Source organism: Euphorbia lathyris, chromosome 1, assembly GCF_963576675.1.
Source record: "Euphorbia lathyris chromosome 1, ddEupLath1.1, whole genome shotgun sequence".
NCBI lineage: Eukaryota > Viridiplantae > Streptophyta > Magnoliopsida > Malpighiales > Euphorbiaceae > Euphorbia > Euphorbia lathyris.
Window position 1 is genome coordinate 9,582,123 of NC_088910.1, and position 24,945 is coordinate 9,607,067.

Consider the following 24,945-nt stretch of genomic DNA (forward strand, 5'->3'; position numbering starts at 1 on the left):
GGACGGGGATGGGAAATGCATTCCCCGCCCCGCCCCGTTTGCATCCCTACCAAAGACACACTACTCTCTTGCAAATATTATCGCAGATATGAGACTTGAATATGGAGTTAACATCAACTATCAAAAGGCTTGGAATTCTAAAGAAAAAACACTTAAATTGATTTGAGGGAAATCAAGAGATTCATATTCATTGTTATCACAATACCTACATATGCTCCAATAAACAAATTCAGGAACAATTAGTTTGCAAATAAGAGCTACAATTTGACATCAAATATTTTGTTGAATCAATGAATGATGTAAATAGAGCAACTCATGAATTTCCATCACTGCAATGATATAATAGTTAAGAGATTTGACACAAGAATGATTTGCTAAGAATAGAACAATTGTTCAATCTACATCCACGAAGTTAACAAGAAGACATAAAGAAACATTAAAGAAGAATTATATTGAAGCTAAAAAAAAACTCACATAATTATATGATTTTTTACTACTCCCATTATTCATTTTAATATTGATATTTATGCACATATTTTATTTATTATTTTCCCTATAGAAATATTAAATTTTAAAATTGGACAAGATATTGATTAAAAAAAAATTGGACTAGATATAAGTCGATTTAATTACAATTTAACTCAATGTGAATTTAATATTAGTATATTTTATACAAGTTGTTTCATTTGATTTCCATATAAGTGAAAGATGCTGGATTTTCCATTTCCATCAAGTTAATATATGTTCCAATTATATTATATACTTATATTATTTAATAAATTAAAATAAATTTTATTGGTCAATTCATAAAAGGTACGATCAATCAGTGTGATTGATGGGTAAATTTCATACGTGGTGTACAACCTTTACTCATTTTCACACTTTGGTGTATAACCTTCAATTTTGCACACTAAAGTGTACAACCTTTTGGTGACCTCCCACTAAAGTGTACAGCCGGTAATTGTGACCGGTCAACCCGAAGTCAATGCGCCGCATCACCATTTTGACTCCTCTAAAAGTCAAAAATGACCAACTAAATATGAAATTATTTTTATACCATTTATTCTTTATATAATTACTAAAAAAACATTTTCTTCTTCCTCCATTTTCTTTTTGCAATTTCTCTCTCTAAAGCTTCCACTTTTTTTACCCTTTCTCTCTCTAAGTCCTATCTCTCTCTTATTTTCTCACTACGGAGCCTAAATCTCTTTTTGTTCCTCAATATCTTGATTCCAGCTTGATCCTCTTCATCCGCAGAGGTATATACCTTTTTTAAATTGCGTTTAAGTTGTGGAGATTTTAACTGTTTGTGATGGTTTTTAGGGGAGGCGCGAATTGGATTGATTTTCAAGGATGAGCTAGCGGAAAGGCGATTGAAGATAGGCGATGTGTATAGAATACCGGCTGGTTCTGCTTTCTATTTGATAAACACCGGTGAAGGTCAGAGACTTCATGTCATTTGCAGCATTTGCAGTCTTTCTTCCTTGGTGGAGGAACTTACCCAATGTATGTTCTTGCTGGTTTTGAGCCAGAAACACTCTCAACTGCTTTTAATGTAAGCAAACGTGAATCTGTTAATCTTTTTTGCACTTTTAATTCATGCAATCAAACTGAATTGAAAACTAATTTCAGGTCACAATAGGCAAATTGAAGGATTATGGGCAGTCAAAGACAAGGACCTATTATATACATAGATGATTCCCGAGCACCGAGAATTTGGAGAAGTTTCATTAAAATGGAGGAGCAAGAGAAGCTAAATCACCTGAAGAAAATGATGTCGACCTTCCAGGATCAAGAAGAAGAAGAAGAAAACATAGCCTCCTAGACATGGAGGAAGCTCTTACAATCTGTGATAGGCCGTGAGAAAAAACGCGAAACGAAGGGAAAATCTCCAGATTCCTACAATTTATACAAGAGATCTCTCGATTTCCGAAACAACTACGGCTCCAGCATCGCTCTCGACGAATCCAGCTACGATCCTCTCAAACACTCCAGCATCGGAGTCTATCTCGTGAACCTCACTGGCGGATCAATGATGGCGCCTCATGTGAATCCAACAGCGACAGAGTACAGAATAGTGGTGAGAGGATCAGGGATAATTCAGATAGTGTATCCAAACGGAACACATGCGATGAATTCTAAAGTAAAAGAAGGCGATGTTTTTATGATTCAGATTGGACTTCAGCCGGAACTTCTTTTCTGGGCTACTTCCAACTTCATTGACCCGACTGAATAACCTCGTCTATTTAAATTTATCTTCTAATGGGTTCACTAAGAGAATTCCAAAAGGATTTGAGAGAGATAGGACTTAGAGAGAGAAAGGGTTTTGGAATTCAATTTCAAAGTCCCTTTAGAGAGAGATAGGACTTAGAGAGAGAAATGGTAAAAAGAGTGGAAGCTTTAGAGAGAGAAATTGCAAAAAAATGGAGGAAAAAGAAACGGTTTTTTTAGTAATTATATAAAGAATAAAGGGTATAAAAATAATTTCATATTAAGTGGGTCATTTTTTGACTTTTAGAGGAGTCAAAATGGTGATGTGGCGCGTTGACTTCGGGTTGACCGGTCACAATTACCGGCTATACACTTTAGTGGGAGGTCACCAAAAGGTTGTACACTTTAGTGTGCAAAATTGAAGGTTGTACACCAAAGTGTGAAAATGGGTAAAGGTTGTACACCACGTATGTAATTTACCCTATGATTGATTAACCAAAAGGTATGTTGAATCCTATTGGTTCAGTGATGAAAACGTACCTCATGGATGAAGAGACGCATTGATGAAAGATATATTTAAAGAACACAAAACATAATTGGTCCTTTCTCTAACCTATCTAAAGTTATTTTTCTCTCCATCAAGAAAAAATTATCAAGTCTAAAGGGTTAAGCGAGAGAAACACAATTCTCAGTCATTCCCGAAAAACTCGATTATTATCGTCATGGATCAAGATACGCTCCTTGATTGGCATTACGTGTTTGTGAAAATTATCTGATTCGAACATCCGAACGATTAATAGTTATCTAATATCATGATGAAATCAAAAGATTTCTAACATGTGGTATCAGAGAAAGATTATGAATAAGTGATTTTCCAATTATGATTTTAACAAATGTGTTTCTATATGTGACTATTCTATTTACAATTTTTATTTTACGAATCGTTGATCTTTTAATTGATCAAGAGTCAAATTTGTGTGTGATATTGATGTTGTCAAACAATGTTTTTTTAAATTAGAGCTCTACAGATGTAATTTTGATTACTTGTTTATGCTTTTTTTAGTTGCATCCTCATTTAACTATGAGAATTCTCATTGACTACTATCACTAATTGACATTTTTCTAGACGAATAATCATCATTGATGTGTTGAAAATCACGTTGAGGAGACAAATCTATATTCTTCCATTTACTGAATAGGCCATCTACATGTAGCATTTCTTTTTCCACAATACTAGTTGATGTGTTTTTTTTTATTTTTAACTATAAAGACAACATTAAAAATTGAATAAGAGATATTTAATATGTATTTTTAAAAATATTAAAAAGATTATATAATATAAATTATCAAATAAAACAAAATTGCGACGTACTAAATGAGATGGTAGACCGAATATATGTTGTGTAACTCCTTCATGTTTGGTTTTCCATTAGTACTCAAGTTTAGCATTCATGGGACTGGTTTACTAGTTCTTTTTTAAAATTACCATCTACAGTGCCACAACATTCATATAACCAAACTTGTAGTACTAATGGACAATCGACAATGTTGCACTTTGTTGGAAAACCATGATTAACATAACCACTCTTATTGGACTTACCCGTGTATTTCTCCTTGGTAGACTTAAATGTGTAATCAAAGGCTACCTTTCCCCATGGAAAATCATTCTATTTATGACTTTCTATTATATCAAAATGAATACCGGAAATGCTTTGATTTAGATGGTTAGATAACAAAAAAAAATGGTGCAAAAAAATAGGAACGCAGTTTTCACAGCATTCTCATCACATTCACATCTTTTGTTTTTAAAAACTCTCGCATATAAAGCTTTGTGACCTTGTCTAAACCGTTAAAATACTTATCATTTAACTTATGGGATTCAGTAGACGTTTGAAAATTTCAACTTGTCCCACACATTTTATGTCACTCACTATTGCAATTTCTTTTATCCCAAATCTAAACTTATTCCCACAAATATTAAATCACATCCCATGATCAATATACTGATTAACCTCTCATAAAAATAAAGCATGTAGGACTTGAGGCTGAGCAACTAAATTATTTAAGTCTAAGAAATGGCCAAAACAAGTATCAACAAACATAGCTAACTGATTGGTAGTTCATGCTTGTTTAATTTCATGAATAACTTCGATTGTTATCGTACTTGAGACGTAGCATGAATAGAAATGCTCTAGCTTAATCAAATAATCCCATTTATGTATTAACTAATAAGTAAATTACGGGTTGTTTAACAAAATTAACTTTACAAAAATGAAAAAGAATCGTAAGATCACTAGTACAGAAATGGCATATGGCCACAGTCGTTTACCGTCACTAACCACGGTTGTACGAGCGTAGCCAAATGGGGGCATAGCAAATGCTTGACATCTTTAGCCACGGTTGTTCGACCGTGGCCAAAAGGGCATTAGAGTCGGTTTTTACAAATAACCGACTATAATGTTTTGCGTTTTTGCCACGGTTGTTAGAAACAACCGTGGCTAAAAGGGTCTTTAGCCACGGTTGTTTGTAACGACCGACTCTAATGCTCTGACCATTAGAGTCGGTTGTTCTAACAACAGTGGCTAATGTCAATTACATTATGGTCAGTTGTTTCGGCATGTTCAAATTGAACTTGGTCTATTTTTGTCCTATTGTATTACTGTAATTAACGGTAAATGAGATTTGTTACCCTCGGTTTGTTTACCGTAATCAAGATTGATCCTGTTATATTACTGAAATTAAATGTAAAATCAATAAAAAAAAATGTATACAAATATAGAGTAATTAATTAACATGCTATATATATATATACAAACTTTGATTCAATATTCACAAATTCACAATATTTTTAAGTAATAACCTGTTGTATATTAACTCATCTCATAGATGATATGCATGCACACTATTTGATTTTCTTTTCCTTTTTTTTTGTTTGGTTTAGATACAAAAACTCTTCTAGGCCAAAGTTACATCTACAGATGAAGATACACACAACTTCGAAAGAACTCACTTAAAATATCAACAAATGACAGACCTTATTATAAGAAACCCTGTGAGCCTATCTTTTAAGCTTTCTCCTTACAACAACTTGAGCAAAAGATATCATTGCTGATACAAGCTAAACGCAAGTCCGTCAACTCACCAGGATCGATGCTCGATCCTAAATTATCCCCCTGGATATGTGTATTAACAGTGATCCAAAACCATAAAATAATCAAACAAAATCAGATCAAAAGGAAAACCAAAAATCAAGAATGAGTTGACATAGATCAATTATTTTCCAGCAAATTTCATAAGCTAATTCAGTAAAAAAAATACACAAATGGAAAATAAAATAAAATTAAAAACTATGAAATCAAGATAGGGGAACCAAGAACCGAAAGTCAATGCAATCAAATCTTAAGCAGAAAATCCAGTAAGTGATGAATCAAATTCTACAAATACTTGGAAGAAAAAAGGTACAAAGTAGAGAAAGACCTGAGGGGAGGTGAAGCTCTGGGCCCAAACGCTTCCGTCTACGCCGATGACGGCGGTGACAGAGAAATGATTGCCCTAAGTTTGCCAGCGACATCTTTATGTTCTGCAAAAATGATATGAAGCTCTAAGATCACTACCCCAAAACCCCTTCAGACGATGGTTAAAAACCGTCGTCCCGCACGATATAAATCTGTCATAGGGCTCGCTGCCATCTGTTGCACCTTCAGATGACGGTTAGGTTCTGTCATATGAAGATACGATGCATGACATACGCCTAGTTTCGTACTGTCATATTAATCTTGTAACGATTCAACTTTTTTTTATTATTAACGTCACCTTTAATGTCATCACATAACATACTAATAATTAAAAATGTCAAGTAGATATATGGGAAATTGGCATATTGGTATTCGCGATGACAGTTTTTATAATAATTTATGTTGTTGTAGCTTATTTCAGATGACATAGGTCTTGATCAATCATGTCAATAGATTTATTTTCAGATGACAGATTTGTTTATTTTAATGTCTTTGTATTGTTGTTTAGATGATATTTTTTTAAACGTAAATGTCACTCTTTGCCTTCTTCTTCGAATGAATCTGGTTATTGAAACATAATCAAATGAACAAGAATTTATGTATATCAATGATTTTAAATTTGCCAATCTGCTTACATTTGACCCAGACTAATACTCATAATCTGTTTACATTTGAACTAGACAAATTTCTGAATGTATGTAAAGGTAAAAACAACAAGCAATTAATACATCTCCAAATCTCTCAATCTTTCAAAGGTGTGGTGTTGGAAGCAAAATCTAACTTGATCTGCATATATCTATAAGTCATTATTAGGCCTAGAATCCCCAAGTCTTGATATCTGTAAAACCAACTGATGCTCATTAATCACGTACCGTATACAGAGAGACTTAATAACTCTCATTTACCCTTTCCCCTTCCTAGACCTTTCACTTACCCACAGTATAAATATGAAGCTTTTACCAGTTCTCAAGAGTCCACAACCCAACACTATATTTACTCTAGTTATATCGATCATGGATAGACGTATAAGGGACCTCCATACTCGTGTTAAGGCACAGATTTCCCTACTCCGGCATGAGGCACCCAGGTGGCTCATCAATAGTTATGCAGGTCCTGCCCGTCAGTAATGGACTTTCGTGATGAAGGGTCCTCCAAACACCCCTTATGAAGGAGGTGTATTCATAGTCCATATGGACTTCTCTGTCGATTAAGACACATTCACCCTCAAAATCAAGTGATAAAAGAGATTGAAAAAGCAGTGCACGAGCAACATTAAGTATATAACGATGATTTCACTCAACAAATTCATTTTGTTATGGAGTATACACACAAGTGTTATGCCATGCGATTGAAAACAACTTCATGGATAAGAATTCATATCCATTGTCAACTCTAATGTCTTAAATGTGGACATGAAACTGAGTAAGAATAAATGCAACAAATGACTTTAAAAGAGATTGTTTTCAGATTTATGTTGCATAAGAAATATCCATGTGCACCTTGTAATCTCATCCACAATGGTAAGAAAGTAACATGCCCCTGAATGTGTAGGAATTTTATGAGGTTCCTAAATATCACAATGTATTAATTTAAAAGCAACATGATTTGATATATAACTTAAAGAGGATGGAAGTCTAGTATGTTTAGCCATAAGATAGACAATACAATTATTATCATGAGGAAATTTATTCAATGCTAATAACAAAGAAATAAATTTAATACGAGATGGTGATGGATGTCCGAGTTGCATTTGCCACAAATCGGAAGATTGAGAAACTTTATGAGAGACAATTGTTCTTTGTAGCGGAAATATATAGTATTTACCATTGTATTTTTTACCCAAACCAACCATCTTCCCCGTATTCAAGTCCCGCAAAATGCAAAAAGAAGGAAACTAAATGGCAAAATAGTTTAGGGCACTAGTGACCTTGCTTGCAGACATCAACTTTAAGTTAAAAGAGGGGACACAAAGAATATTTCTTAGAGTTATGTCTGAATTGAATGGCACTATTCCCATCAAAGTGATAGGGACAGTCGGTCCGATTGGAAAATTGACAACATGCATAATAGGAGAATGTGTTTTTGTAAGGAGTACATCGTCTGAAATAATATGCTCAGTAGCCCCACTATCCAAAATCCAAGGTTTTATAAGTCAAAATTAATTGAAGCATTAGAAGGAGTTACCTGCAATATTTGCATAAGCATTATTGTTACCATAAATTTGGTTTTGAGAAATCATAGAAATGGTTGTGCAAGTTGTTCAGTGGAGAGACCATAAAGAGAATAGTCATGTGTATTGACATTCGACTGAGGTGAACTTGTAGCATTAGCAATAAAAGAGATGAAATTATTGCAATATCCATGTTACTACTATTGTGCATCATCCTAGATGACAAGAGAGTACACTTGATATATATTAGGCAATGGTGCCAATATTAAGATATTTGTACATGGTTGTAAGTATCATTCAGACCCATTATAAATTGCATCAATCGATCAACTTCTCTCTAATCATTATGTATTTTCATCTGGTCACATATGAGATTTTTTTAATAATTCTCAAACTCATCCCAAAGGCCTTTGATTTTTGTGAAGTAAACTGGAATAGTCATGATACCTTGTGATAAAGTGGCCAAAGATTTATGGATTTCGTGTAAACTGATCCTGGAAATCTTCCCACACTTTTTTGAGTTGTCTTGGTATGAATAACTCATTAGGATAAATCAGGTTCGACGACATATGTTAGCCATGATAAGATAAAACTATTGCACTGATTCCACATCGCATACTCTGCTGGTTTTTTTTTATGATTTTAAGGTGGCTGGATGGTCGCATTGATGAAACCAATTTTATTTTTGGTCGTGCGAGCATGAATCATAGGTTTGCTCCATGATGAATAATTGGAGCCATTTAGTTTATTTGGAACAAGTATATGCCCATATTGATATGATGAGTGGATGTTTTGATGATTCAATGGTAGAAGTTATATTTTTGGTGTTTGGATTGACATATTTGTATGTTTCTTGAGACATATATTGTTTTACTAAAAAGGATGATCATGCACCAAAATTAGTACTCTGATACCATGTTAAAATTGAGATATGCAAAGAGAGAAGAAAGAACGGAAGAATAGAGTTTTCTGTATATTAATAGTGGTGAAATTACAAAGAACGTATAGACATCTACAAGACTAGGAAATAAAATTGAGCTAATTTTTAGGCTAATAAAACATGATTATCCTAATTTATAGGAATTTATAATAAGTGCTAACTAATAAAGAAAGATTATATTTAAACAATATTTTCTTAATAATATGCACAAACTCAAACCACATTGACATCAATTCTTTTTTGGTCGGCTACAATCATCCTCCATAAAAATTCACCTTTTACTTTTGCAAATTGAGGCTAGTATTATTTATGTGATTAATAGTTAACTAAACAATTTAATATTCTTAGCAACATTGCATATTTCAGAACACGTCAACTAGGAACTTATAATGCAACTCCTGATGCAAGTTGGTCTAAAATGTTAATCATTTTGGATTACAAAATAAAAAAAAATGGGAAAAACACTGCCCAACATTGAAAATCATAGTAAAATATATAATTAAAAAAAACAACATTAAGAAAACAAGAAACTAGAAAAAAAAGGGTGTTGTTAAACTCAGCTCCAAATTCCCACCTATAGCTCCGTGAAAGGACGAAAATGCCATTTCATAGGTTTTGGGGAGGGAAAAGCTTTTTTTTTGCCAATCCGACACGCGGGCGTGTGGATATCACGCCTCACCGCGTGGTCGGGCGTGATAGCCACTCGGGCGTGATAGCCACACGCAGGGCGTGTGGCTATCACGTCCGACCACGCGGTGAGACGTGATATCCACACGCCCGCGTGTCGGATTGGCAAAAAAACAGCTTTTTAAACCCGTAAATAGGCTGTTAAACCCGTAAATAAGCCATTAAACCCGTAAATAGGCCGTTAAACCCGTAACTACAGAATTGTACTTAAAACCTAAAAATACCATACAATTTTAACTAAAATCAGTAACAATAATATAAGTTAATGAATAAATATTATTAATTACAACATATAAAACTAATATAATCTAGTCCAAGCCTCTCTCCTTTCAGCGTATAGATTGTCCAAGTGACGAACACTCGGATGATGAAATATACGCCATTGGGTGGCAATGGGAGGCACTGGAAATGTAGGATGTAAATAAAGACGTATGTAGTGATGATAACTCCCCAAATGACAAATCACAATCTCTCGCTCTGGTGGTCTTCCATCGTCCGAACGCATCGGCAGTATAGTGCAACATCCTAACTGTGATGTAGTAAAAAGGAATATTACTGCATTCAAAACAAATACAACAACATATAAGTCATCCGAACTCACCATCCAATGGGACTCACTACACCCCGCTCCTGCCCATTTAATACGCGTGAGGGCAGCATCAAATCCCTTCCCGTACACTGGCGCATACAGATCACGGTTTGCCCGCATCTCATTCTCTATGAGCACTCTCATCAGCTTCCACTCCTCCTGGTTATAGGTGATGGCATCGGCTAAAACACGAAATCCACAGTTACCATCTGCTACAACATCATGGAATCCAGTAATAAATGGTACGATAAGACCTTGAACCCGATGTAAATGGTGGTAACTGGCGACATCCGCATCAAATCCGACTGAAAATATTAATATATGAAATTCACCAATAAAAATATATTTACTTTAACTTCAACATATATATTAATAAAATAAAATATACCCGACATCTCGTTGTTATGCACATATGAGGATGAGGAACGGCCTCGACTACGACTACTCCTCGAACCTGAGGACCGTGCTCGACCTCGTGGTGCCTGACTGTACTTCCATGCACTCGGATTTCGTTTCGTTGATGAATTCCCCTTTGGTCTACCCCTAACAGTGTCTTTGACCTCAGGTTCTTTGAAGCCACTTTGTTCCGGGTTTATTTGATCATGAATCATCATCGATATGCTACGCACCATTGAAGGATCTAATTTTTCAACCTTTTCCACAAGAGAGTGAAAAAACCGGTGATCCTCAGACCCGTTAGCATATACGGGAGCACTAACTGGTATGTCACTCAAACCTTCAAACGCAAGAGATCTCCAAAAAGGATGGATTTGGTCAGCACGGACCGATGTGTCCGTGTCAATATACGTTTTAAGCTCACATGCACACGGAATGCCATGAGTCATGGGCAACACGCATCCACATTCACTTACCATATCCATACTCAATCCGTGCATACGCTTGAGCTCAGCATTTAGTACACGCAAGCAGTAATGTGAAACGTGTAAGTCGAGATACTTGAAAGGTGCTCCACAATGAGCCACCGCAGATCTTCTTCTCGAGTCCTCGAGTGAGTATATGATTATATACCGTAAAGGATTACAAAACTAATGTATTACACTTTAAAAGATTAAAGCAAATAACAGAATAAATGTCTTACTTGATCGTCTCGATCTGAGCCTCAATGTCCTTGTGCACCTTCACCGACACTGTATCGAGTGCACCAGTAGATGAATTCAACCACTGTTTCAACTATGCATGTGAACTCTCCACTCGACAGGTTGTGGTGTTTCCTAAGTGCAACACCTTGTTCGTCCATGCTCGACAAAAATTCTCTTTATGCACTAGCCATATGGTCTCCACGTACTCTATCACACGAGGCCAGTTGGCAGTAGTATCCTTCATGACATACACTGCCGTCTCATATTCGGCTACTGTCGGGGCTTCAATTATACGTTTCCATTTGGAATTCTTAAAAACTTCACCAAAACTCTTCACTCCACACAACTTGCCTACTCTATCCTCTACATCTTTATTAATATGCCATGTGCACAATAAATGATGACTATTTGGAAATACCTCACGAACTAGCCTCATCAGTCCTAACTCCCAGTATGTAGCAATGACTATTGGATGCACATCAGGTTGGAGCAAAAGCTTCAATTTTTGTAATACCCACATATAACTTCCCTCAGTTTCATCATTCATGATTGCATAGGCGATCAAGAAGTTTTTGTTTGAAGGCATCATTCCAATGATCTCAAAGAATGACATCTTATACTTGTTTGTTTTATATGTTGAATCCATACCAACAAACAAGTAATAAGATCGGAACAGTGTGATTGATGTAGGATGTGCCATAAATAAGTGAGTCACAACATTGCTGCCCGGCACCGCTTGCGTCCAATATACCTATTCCTTATCTATAGCAAGCCGATAAAACTGACCGATTACATCCTGACCCTCAAAGCTCTCAGTCCTGATTTTCTCCCTGTAGTTATAAATATGTCTTTGTGTCAGGCAATCCTCCGGATGTTTTTCTTTGATTGCAGCAAAAATAGCATAAGGCTTAACTTGAGCTGAACTCATTTTACGAACAAGTTTTTTGGAACCCGGGCTTAGTCCGCTCATCTGTCTGTAGCCCTGACGATATACAGCCAACTGATGACAGTGTTATCCTCTATCTCCAGCAATCCCATTCACCACCCAACCGCCTAATTCAGCGATTTTCAGAACCTTTATCTGGAATTTGCAACCACAGTACTTTGTTTTTGTATCCCTCCGTAGTATAACATCCGTATCCATATCCCTTTTCCTTCTATAATTCTTACTACCACAAGCACATTTAACCAATATCCACTTTGACTTGCCCCCTGTCTTGTGCGACGCTATGGTTAACTCGAAGCCGATCCCAATTGCCGTCTGTTTTGCCCAGTTAACAGCTTCATGATATGTTTGAAACGTTTGTTTGGGAAAAAACTGCGAACTGTAATCAATGCCGTTTCCGCCAAATTCTTCCCACGAAACCTCCTGCAAATCATAAATAACGAATATTACATTCCAACACGCGACATTTCTACAGCGTTTCAGTGTCTAAACCCGAAAAGCAGCCACAAATATGCTCGGGCGTGTGAGCATCACGCCCCACCATGTGGTGGGGCGTGTGAGCATCACGCTCCACCATGAGGTGGGGCGTATGAACATCACGTCCCACCTCATGGTGGGGCGTATGAACATCACGTCCCACCTCATGGTGGGGCGTGATGCTCACACGCCCGAGTGCCGAACCATCGATTTTTTTAAAAAAATTTTGACAGAAATCAAAGGAAGTTCAATCGGAAAAATACCTCAACTTCAGACACAACATCACTCCCGTCTCTTCCCGGTGATAACGGATTGCTTCCATCAAACGTGTTGTCTTTGATTTCGGATCAAAATGTATTTGGGAGAGTTTGAGAGAGTTTGGAATTTTCAATTTTTGGTTAAAGGGCGGTTACATCTTTTTTTGGGGCTGGAAGTGTGAAATTGGGGCTGGGTATAGTAATCCACAAAAAAAAAAAAAACCCACAAGAACATACCTTGATTTCCTAAAGTGTGCTCTTAAAATAAAAAAAAAAGGTGAAAAACTTGCGGAAAAAAACTTACTTTGCTTGTGATGCTTATGAAATGGAAAATGTGAATGAAAAACAACACACTAAGAGAAATTTGAAAGAACAGAGAGAGAGATAAGCAGCCCAAAGGAAATATGAAAACAAACTACTTCTTTATTTGCATTGTACGTAAAATTGATTTGAAGTTCCAAGAAACAGAAAATAGTTGCTTCAGATTTCGTTAAATTAAAAAAATGAAAATGATTTCAGTAAAAGCAACAATAAGTAAAAATAATAAAAAAAAGATAAACAAGAGAATGAAAAGTTCAAATGAAACTATATTTTCTTCCTTGTTGAATCATCAAAATTGTTTATCAGTTAGTAAAAAAAACGATGAGAAGAAGAAGCACCAATGAGAAAAGAGAGGGTAGCAGGACCGTTGATACAATTTGAATTTCTAATTTAAAAATAATAATTCATAATTTAATTTTTTTAAATAAGTAATTAATACGATAAGTAAAAATAAAATATTAAAGTTTGTTAAAATTCTTAAAAAAATAAAAAATGATAAAAATAAATAGGGATAAGTTCAAACAAAACCAATGTAATTTGCGGTTTTGATGATTTGATATCTGTGGTATTTTTTTGGAGCAAAAAAATCCCTTGGTTGGTACCGATAGTAATTTCGGTCACTTTTGGATTAGCTTTGCCAAATTTAACTGTTAACGATCTCAATTTTTTTTTTCAAAAATTTAATAATATTTTAAGCAACTTTAATTCTTCAACTTTTTAGCTTTGAGGTCATTTAAGTGTTATTCGGTAATGATAAATAAAGTTAATGTTTTAGAGAGAGAAAACTCAAAAATGATGATTTTGACAAATAAAAAACGTGGTTCTATAATAAATATGATACTAAATAATTTTAATTCTTGAAAATTTTCATTTTGAGATCCTTAATGCTAAATTTGACAAAATCAATCTAAAAGTGATCCAAATTACTAAAGGTACCAACTAGAAAGTTATTTTTCTCCAAAAATACCACAAATACCATATCATCAAACGTTAAAACGTGAAACGAAATGTTTGTTTTTGGATAAGGTGTAAAAATACCCTTAACATTTACATTCGGGAGCAATTTTACCTCTAACCTCTAAAATGTTACAATTTTACCCATAATATTAGCAGCCAAGAGCAGTTTACCCATAACATTGACAAGTTGTACCAATTTCAGATATTATTATAAAACACTCATATTTTGTTCCTTATTCTGATAAAAAAAGATTTCATATTTTGTGTGATTTAATAATAGAAATGAAGGTTAATATTTATAATTTCGGTGAACTTTTTTGAATTTTTTTTGTTCAAATATATTTTTTAATTTTTTAATAATTTTTTTTTACGTATAATCATATCTGTTATTTTTTTGGTAGAAACAAGAAAGAAAAAACAACAAACAAAACCACGAAAAACTAACTCGAGATTAGTCTAGGAAAGCTAACCCCCACATTATCCTCAGACAGTAAAGACCCAAGGAACTCAGGGGGAGAAGAAAAAATAGATATGCCCACAGCCCTCTCATGACCTTCAGCAGTCAGCCGATCTGCCACCCGATTCTGCTCTCTGTAGACATGGCCAAAGTTGATAGACTGGAAGGAGGAGCAAGTCCTACAAATGGCTTTAATCAGATTCTGGCTCCCTAAACATAGAGCCCTTTTATCAGATATCATATTAACTGCTTCGAGATTGTCAGCCTCCACGAGCAACTTCTTAATCCCTAGATCCTTTGCCAAACTAAGACCCGAAAGGATACTCCAAAGCTCAGCAATAAAGGAAGAGCCCAAGCCAAGGTTCTGAGTAAAACCTGACAGCCAATAACCTCCAGAATCTCTCAAAACACCGCCGGCAGCGATTCTTCTATTGTCTTTGCAAGACCCATCGGTATTCAATTTCACCACCCCTTCCCCAGGTCTTCCACAGCCTAACAGAACAGACGACCTTTGGATAATAATCATATCTGTTATTAATGAATGATAAAATGACTCATATCATATGCGAAGTATAGATGACAAAATTAATGACTTAAAAAACAGTTTGATAAATTATTTCTCGAATTGACCCAACTTGATAACGTTAGGGTAAAATTACTCTTGACTGCTAACGTTAAAAACAAAGAGTTGTATAAAGAAAAGGGATTTAATATGTAATTTGTTCTTATGTAATAAAACGCTCAATTTCGGCCCACTATCCACGCCCATTTGGAGGGAAAACCTACGAATTTTGAACTCTAAACAGAAACCGACAAACAATTTTAAATTTTCAAAACCAGATTCCATTACCATAATAATGGTATAATCCAAATTTAAATTTATTAACAATTTTGATTTCACCCAGATTTCTTCCCGTCCCAAAGGCGTCTTCTTGCCCCTATCGCCTCCGCGCCTAATCGAGAGGGAAGTCTTAATTTACAATTAAATTATTAATTGTTTGTTAGGAAGAGAAACGATTAGGTATGGCGCAGTATGTCAGCTCCCAGCACGGCCACGGCGGCGGAGGTGGGCCGGAAATTCATTTACCCGAAGAAATCTTGGCTGTGATACCGACGGACCCTTATGACCAGCTAGATCTGGCTCGGAAGATCACTTCCATGGCCATCGCGTCCCGTGTTTCGAAGCTGGAGAAGGAAACGGGTCAGTTGAGGCAGAAAAGTTACGAGAAGGATCGGGCTATTTATGAGCTTGAAGAGAAAGTTTCTCATTTGCAACGCGCGTACCAGGAGACGGAGTCGAGGTTGAAAATCAGCGTCGATGAAAATGTAAGTTTGGGGAATTCGAAATTCAATAAAATTGATGATGTTTAGGGTTTTTAATTTTTATTTGGATTTGGTTTCTATGAAATTTGGGGGAATGAAGTGGAGAATCTGGAATAGTTTGGATTGATTGAATGGAGTCGTGTTGTTTGATGAATTGAAATTCTGAAACTAAAACATTTGAATTTTGTGGATTGTTTGCTTGATTTTTCAAAATTATTAGCCTGTAATAAGAACAACGGGAAACTGAAGAATTGTAGTTTAAATGCAGATTCCTTGAACACAGGAAAACTTAATAAATTGAACCCATTCAAGTCAATAACTAGTGGGTTGTTTTTTCATGATTCCAAAGGGAAAGAATTGAAGAGGTGTTAATTCGGGTTTCGTGTTAAAATAGTGTTATGTTAGCTATATGTTTTATATGATTATATATGCAAGAAAATGATAACCATGTTATGTTAGTCGAGTTGTCTCTTTAAATCGAGTTATCTTAAGTTCATGTTGAATGGTTGAATTTGATTGGTTCTTTCATGTTGAATGTAGATGAGGCTTTCAAAGGAGAGAGATTCACTGGTAATGAATGTGAAGAAACTCAGCCGTGATTTGGCAAAGGTGCGAATTTTTATTATTCATGCTTGAGAATTGAGTTGTGAGCCGGATGGAGTATATTTTTATTATTTACACGTTTCTCCCACATTTTAGTTTTTTTCTTTTAATATTTTTTACAAATATTATTTATCGGGTTCTGTTTCACTTTCCATATCCATTTCCGTTTCCATGTAACATAGGATAGGATCTGCAGGCTGCTCTGTCTCATCCGTCCAACATTTTTACCTCATATTTCAAGTTTCTTTCTATATGCTGTGAGAGTAAATTTGTTTTGTTATTATTTTGCAGTAGTATTTAGTATGTAGTTATATTTTAGAGACTATGTTTCATGGAGAATTTGATTTAAAGCGTATCATTTCATGTCTCTGAAACTCTTGAGAAACTTGTACGAAACATTTCGGGTCACATTTCCGTAATTTAAAAAAACTGGAAACTCGTTTGGGAGAATGTAATTTTTCAAAAGTGGATCAATGCTCACATGTTTAGTAAATTCCTAATATTTTCTAGATTATCTTCTACAAGTTTTCAAAATGAAAGAAAATCTCAATTTTCTCTTTATTGGGTGACTTGTATGTATTTTTTTGCATATATATAAATAAAATACATTCTTATTTAAAAATTTATAGATATATCCATATATTTTTATTGTCTACATGTTTCCCCCACATCTTATATTTTTTTACATGGAATAAAGTACAAATTTAACCCTGCGATTATTGGGGAAGAATATATTTAAACTCCACATATAAAACCGTACAGTGTTAGCACTAACGTTTTGTAGATGGAGCAATTTAAGACTCCATGAAAAACATATCCAATGAAAGCATATTTCGTTAATTTGGTTCTATGTGTGTGTGACCTAAGCTCCACTAGCATCCATGTGGAACCAAAAATTAGTGCTAGATTTGCACGGTTTCATATGTGGAGTCTAAATTTGTATCTTAGACGTGGAACCAAAAAAATATAAAATTGACTTCTGTTTGATCTATTGTTAGTGGAGTCTGAAATTGCTCCATCTACAAAATGTTAGTGCTAACATTGCTCGGTTTTACACCTTAAATCTATATTTGTTCTCCCCAATCAATAACTATAGGAATAGGACTAAAATTTTACTTGTCTTTTTTTTTTTACAGATATCGTTTTTCAGTTTTTATTTCTGTTTAAGTTTTTTTTTTTGAATCAATTTCTGTTTAAGTTTTAGTTACCGTATCCGTTTTCATTTCCATGAAACATTGTTTAAGGAAGCTTATATTTTTCTAATTTCACTATCTTCCTTAGGCATAAGGACTAATGTTTTCTGTTTTTTGACAGCTGGAGACGTTTAAGAGGCAGTTGATGCAGTCTCTAAATGAAGATAGTTCATCAGTAAGATGTCATATATACCAATTTGATTTCATACTGTTTTACAGATATATTTTCTGTTATTGTGTAGCCATTTTCCTGCAAACATAGGAACTTATGTTTCTTCTGCACTTTTTTTTTTCCTTTTGTGGCTTAGAGGCAATAATTAGTTGTTTTTTTCTCTCTTTAACAGCAACCTGAAACTGTTATTGGGACTTGTGACCAGTCAGTTCCCAAAGCATATCCTGATAAAGGTACTATATTCTGGCCTTTGGGTCATTAGGAATTGATAAATAAAACATAAATTAGCCCTATCGTTATTGGTGGAGAACATTTTAGACTTAACGTTGAATATTAATTGTTAGCACTAATGTTTGTAGATGGAGCAATTCTTAAACTCCATTAATGACAGATCCGACAGAAGCACATTCCTGTTAATTTGTTTTCATTTGCTCCATTGGAGACCTTGTGGAACCAAACGTTAATGCTAACATTCACGGTTTTATACAACAACAACAAAGCCTTAGTCCCGAAATGATTCGGGGTCGGCTAACATGAACCATCATATAAAACCGTGAAATCACGTCGTGTCAACAACACAAATTCTCTCTCTCCACTCTGTCCTATCCACTACCATATTTTCCTCTATTCCCAATAAACTCATATCACTCTCGATCACCCTCCTCCAAGTTTGCTTAGGTCTCCCCCTACCCCTCACCACTACATCTCTTTGCCACTCTTCAGTCCTCCTAACCGGTGCATCAAGCGCTCTTCGTCTTATGTGGCCAAACCACCTTAGTTGGTTTTCCATCATTTTATTCTCAATAGATGTAACCCTTACTTTTGTCCTAATTATTTCATCACTCACCCGATCCTTTCTCGTATGACCACACATCCATCTTAACATACGCATCTCCGCCACCGACATCTATTCACGGTTTTATACATGAAGTCTAAATCTATTCACCCCCAATAACATAGGGCAACCTTAGGTAGTATAAACGTGGAACCAAATTAATGGAAAATTGATTTTTATTGGATTTTCTGTGAATGGATTCTGAAATTGCTCCATCTACAAGATGTGATTGCTGACGTTGCCCTGTTTTGTGCCCAAAGTCTAAATCTGTTCTCCCCTAATAACTATAGAGCTGAATTTGCACCTTATTCCTAATAAAAATATATGGATACATATATATTTTGGTGAAATATATATATATATATATAAAGTTTTAAAACTATAAAAATGTACATTTAAATTTTTATATATAAAATATACAAGTTACATAGTAGAGGGAAAAAAGATAAGTTTTCATTTTGAAAACTTGTAGAAGATAATCTAGAAAATATTAGGGATTTACTGTCGTATTGATCCACTTATGAAAACACATTACATCGAGTTTCCAATTTTTCTAAATTATGGACGTAACATGAAACTTTTCTTACAAGTTTCCAGAGAGTTTCGGAAACATGAAACACTTTAAAATCAAAGTTTATTGCAACATAGCTTCTAATGATTATACATGCCTACTGTTTTCGGTTCATTCAAACAATTCAGTTTCTTTCCGCTTTAGCTGTAAAGTTTCCTCTTTGCTTTCATTAATTTTGGATCCTTGCTTTTCAGAAGAGGGTACAAATGGCCATGCAGCACACAATTCTTACACTGGCTCTAATGATATGGGAAACCCAAATGACGATGGTAAAACACTGATCTATTAATTTTCTATATTGATTACAAGTCTTTTTTTCGTAACAATTTTCCATAATATGTTTCAGTAAAATTTGGTCGAAGCAATAAATATTATGTTCAATAATACATTTTTTCTTTCATCACTTTGTGCTTCTTGGCTGATATAGTATCACATGCTTTAGGCCATTTTTCTTGAAGTTCAATTAATGATTTGGGGTCCATATAATGGGTAATGTCATCCTTCAGAACTTAGAAACTGTTAGGAATCGGATCGATTGTTGATTATAACAAGTTTAATATGTGAAACAAGAAATTAAGCATACAATCATAAAACAGTAAAAACTTTACATCTTTTACACAAGGTCATAACTCTCAAATTCCATGAGATCCGATTACATCCAAAAAGCTCACACATGGATATCTGAAGAGCATAAGCTCTAAAACTCTTAGTGCAAATGAAAGCAAACAACCCTTGCTTATATAGGTTTAAAAGTATAACCTTTTTCCTAGTTGAATTCATTTAAGAGAAAGCTTTCAAATTCTTATTCTAATTAGAGAAACCAAACTAAATAGGATCTATGCATATACCTTAACAGAAACTGATGTCTGCCTGAAATTATGGCATTGAAATTTTCTTTCCAAAACTTCTATTTTCTCCGGATCTTGTTATGCCTGATATCCAATGTTCTCTTCTTTTCCACTCTTTTATCTCAATGCGAAGATGCACTATAAAACTGAAGTAACCAGATTTGTTCTTGTGAACCTAGTTCCATGACCTGAGTTTATCATTGTAGAATAAAGATTTTTTGTCTTAATTATCAATTCTAATGAGGGTTGAGTATGGATCTTGGATAATTTTGAACCGGATTGAATACTTGAATAAAAGAATCGAAAATTGGATTAAAACATTGTTTTTTCTTGATGATCGAACAGACTTGTACCGATAACTTGCATTAGGTACAATTCTGGAGATTTATCTTTATAGTTTATGATTGAGCATGGATGTTGGAGATTCTTGAACTGAACCTAATACCTGAATAAAAGATCTAGAATCGAATAGAACCATTGAATTTTTCTTTAGATTTAACCGAATTATAGTGTTGACTTTCATTAGATATAGTTCTAGAGATTCTCAAATCCCTAAATCGAACGAAACATTCTCACCCCTAATTCTAATATGAGCTAATATACAAAATGGCCTGATTTTCAATCAACCAATTTTGTTTTTTAATATTTGATTGTATGGAATGAAATGGAGATGGTTTCCATAATCATACAGGCTATTGATACTGATGTTGTTAAGATCATATATGATCTGATAATAACAGATGTTTGTCTAAGCTGATATTGTTTGGTGTAACAGCTTCAAGGTATACTGGACAAAGATTTTCTATTACTCCATATATCACTCCGCGGCTTACTCCAACTGGAACTCCCAAAATCATTTCCACGAGTGTATCCCCTCGAGGTTTTTCTACTGCTGCATCTCCTCAAATAACCTCTGGTGCAACATCCCCTAGGAAGTCTCAACATGAAGGGCGAAATGCGGTTTCCTCATGGTATCGATCAAGCCAGCAGTCATCAGCTGCTAACTCTCCTCCACGGGGACGACCAATGCCAGGTTTATAAACGTTACTCTAGTCTTAGAATGATTGATTGATTGATTGATTGATCTCAAGACTTTGTGGATCAAAATCTCATAGTTGATCTCTTTGCAATCTATCTCTTTTGAGTACGAATCAATCATGGTTCCCACATTTCTAAGATTAGCTGCTCTTTCAATCTCACATTATTCTGCTCTTGTTTCTTTTCGAAAATAATTTAGGACGCACTCCACGAATCGATGGGAAGGAGTTCTTTCGTCAAGCTAGGTGAGTTTTAAATTGATTCATGTAAGAGGGACACTAACCACCTAACAGATCTGTACCTCCAGTTTGACTGATTTGGGGCATTTCATAATTCAGGAGTCGTCTATCGTATGAACAGTTCAGTGCATTTTTGGCCAACATCAAGGAACTAAATGCTCAAAAACAAACTCGTGATGTAAGTTTCTGAATCCTTATGTATTTTCCTTGCTGTATTCATCTTTTGAACTACCTAAATCATTTTCATGTTTACCTTTCAGGAAACTTTAAGGAAAGCAGAAGATATATTTGGGACAGATAACCAAGATCTATACATATCATTCCAAGCATTGCTTAATCGGAACCTGAATTAGACCCGAAAACTAAAACGAATCAGGTATGCTTACTATTCTCATCTTGTATTCTGTTTTCTAAGTTATAGCTATATCAACGGAACCTGCTGTTAACTTTAACAGTGTCAGAAATATATATATATGTGTGTAGATTGATAGATGATCGTTAAAATCCTAATTTTTTTGGTTGACTTATAGACACATATCTAGTGTTGATGGAGACAATTTGTTGGCAGAAACCTACCCATCATTTTCTTGATGCGTACTTGCTATTAGCTACTATATATATTTCTCATGTATTGGGTACATTGCCCAATGGTAATTGAATTTTGGGGTTAGCTTCAAAAAGGTCATTGAACTTCAATTTGTTTTAACAAAGTCATTGAACTTTCCTTCAAAAAGGTCATTAAACTTCAATTTGTTTTAACATAGTCATTGAACTTTCCTTTTTATTTCGATATAGTCATTCCAACCAATCCAGACAGAAAAAGTTATTGGAATAGTGATGTGACAATCACGTAACAAAGAACTTAATTTTAGGTATAACATGACAACAACTTGGGAACCACAAAATCCATTTTTTGGTTGTCATGTAACAGTTTTAAGCACTTGAATTAAATAAATAAAAAATATAATTTTTTTGCCTGTCAATGTCATGTCATAAGTACGAGTAATTTATTTTCAACGTGGCTGTCACGTCATTATTCCATTGAATTTTTGTGTCTGAAAAGACTGGAATGATATTATTGAAACAAAATGAAGTTTAGTGACCTTTTTGAAACTCATCCCAAACTTCATGGACCATTTGTTGCAATTTATCCCTCATATATTCTTTCAAAATTTTGTATTGACAACTTAGATATGATGTATATATGAAAGAAAGTTTAAGCTTTTATTATCATCTTCTGCACTTCTGCACGTGAATGTCGCCTGGACTTGAATCATGTACACACGTCTATCTTACTATGCGTTGAAATTCCATTAACAAATAGAGTTATAATGATTTGAACTCTCAATCATTTGGCCTAAGAGGATCCGATACCATATGCCAATGAACTACTTAACGTCTGAACCCAAAAGCTTAACCATTTTAGATCAAATGGTTCCCTAATATAGTATCACAGCCTCTTGGACCAAATGGTCAAGGGTTCAAATCCTAACATCTCCATTAGTTAATGAAATTTCAACATATAGTAAGATGAACCTATGTTGTACACGCTTCAAGTCCAAGTGTCATTTCCGTATGGATGGTAGGAGATGATAATAATAGAGATAAGGGGCAAAAATACCCTTAACGTTTACAACAAGGAACAATTTTACACCTAACGTCTAAAATTGTGCAATTTTACCTCTAATGTTGGCAAGTTGGGTAATTTCAGACATCATTATAAAACATAGATATTTTTGTTCCTTATTCTGCACCAATTGCATAACCATTATTTCTAAAAAATGATTTTATATTTCTTATGATTTAATAATAGAATTGGAGATTAATATTTTTAAATTCGGTGAAATATTTGAATTTTTTTTGTCCAACTCGTACAAAATACAACATATTTTTTAATTCTTTTCCACGTCTAATAATATGTTTGTGATCTGTTACCAATTAATGATAAAAAAATGATGCCCATAGGAAGTGTAGATGAAGATTCATGACCAATAAGACAGTTTAGTGAATTATTTCTCAAATTGACCCAACGTATCAACGTTAGAGGTAAAATTGCTTCTGACCATAAACGTTAGGAGTATTTTTGCACCTTATCCCCTCATAATATAAAATATTGTTAGGTTGTAATTGTTTTTAAGACAGTTTTGAAGGGTTGTGATGGATTCTAACTCCACCAAGTATGCATAATTTGACAGCTAGGTGGTCAAAGTTACATGAAAGTCCCCACCCTTTGATGAGATGGAGATAAGTTCTTTGAAGGCATAATTTTTTTTGTTGTTGATGGAAATCAATACAGGTTTTCTGTGGTTGATATGAGTTTCAGAAGTTTCATACTTGTTAAAGAGTTGCAAGTATATTGTGTAAATATTTGCTTGTCTTAGCATTTTATTGGTCAGTAGCTATAATTTGAACATCCCATCCAACAGGGAATTTTTCTTCATATTCATTACAATCATTCCTTTCTTTTTCCAACTTGATATACATATATATATATCAAAGTGAAAGTAAGTGAAAATTACCTTTTATGACAATAATTTGAGGTTTTTTAACATGATATTATAGTCATCAAATTAAATATCAAGATATTGGGTTATTCGATGTTGGATGTAGGGTTGTAAATGAGTCGAGTTGCTGCGTTCGGCTCAATTGTGTTCGACTATATTTATAAATAACCTGAGTTTGAGTATGGTGAAACTCAGCTCAAAAGCTCACGAGGAAGTTTGGTTCCAGGTTCATGAACAAGTTTGATTATAATGTTCGTGATTAAGTTTGGTTCGATTATTTTTTAATAATAGTATTTTTTTAAGGGGAGGGGGAAGTTGAAAACTACGTAGTTTTGTAGGTTTCAAAATTATGTAGTTTTGTTAAAGGAATTTCAAGTAACATAATTAATGAGCGCTTCATAAGCGAGTCCATAAACAGAATTAATGAGTTGTTTGCAAGAAGTTCACGAACATGATAGTGAGCTTGAGTTCATCAATTTTCTGACAATTCAAAAATTATAATTAGATGTGAAAAAAAATTTAAATAGATTTTTTATAAATATACTGTATTTTGTATGAGTTGGACAAATTTTTTTAAAAATATTTCACTGAATTTATAAAATGGAAAAAAACATCATTAGGCCTATGATCTTTTATTTTTTGGTTCATTAAGCCATTTTTATTTGGATATATTAAACCCCTGATTATTTATTTTTGGTCTCATTAAGTCCTTTATGACCAAATTAGTAACTTATGAACATAAAATTCGGTTAAAAATACGTTATTAACTTCATCTGTATTTGAAATTATTAATTTTTTTTACAATTTGAATTAAGGTTTTTATAGTTTTTCTAACCACATTACACATTCAAAATTGCTTTCAAACAGCGAAAAACTACAAATTTCGAATGCATGTGAAATGAATAACGGTATGTTAACCGAATTTTATGTTTAAAATTACTTTTTTTGGTCATAAAGGGCTTAATGAGATCAAAAGTAAATGATTAGAGGCT

General features: G+C 34.3%; 1 protein-coding gene and 1 pseudogene across 3 annotated transcripts; both read left to right on the forward strand.

The window, feature by feature from the left end:
• Positions 1-1,657: 1,657 nt before the first annotated feature.
• Positions 1,658-2,236, forward strand: LOC136216811 (vicilin-like seed storage protein At2g28490; annotated as a pseudogene).
• Positions 2,237-15,449: 13,213 nt separating this feature from the next.
• Positions 15,450-23,998, forward strand: LOC136221471 (uncharacterized protein At4g15545-like). Of its 3 annotated transcripts, none has more exons than XM_066008895.1 (10): positions 15,450-15,953; positions 16,491-16,559; positions 17,868-17,921; positions 18,091-18,151; positions 19,519-19,593; positions 20,948-21,205; positions 21,410-21,455; positions 21,549-21,627; positions 21,710-21,825; positions 23,649-23,998. In XM_066008895.1, exons 1-9 carry the CDS (start codon positions 15,651-15,653, stop codon positions 21,800-21,802), a joined length of 1,038 nt encoding a protein of 345 aa, XP_065864967.1. In that variant the 5' UTR covers positions 15,450-15,650; the 3' UTR covers positions 21,803-21,825; positions 23,649-23,998. The 3 variants fall into 3 exon arrangements, with proteins under 3 accessions (XP_065864967.1, XP_065864968.1, XP_065864966.1); XM_066008896.1 differs by having other exon boundaries at positions 19,522-19,593; positions 23,645-23,998; XM_066008894.1 differs by having other exon boundaries at positions 15,454-15,953; positions 23,645-23,998.
• Positions 23,999-24,945: the final 947 nt, after the last annotated feature.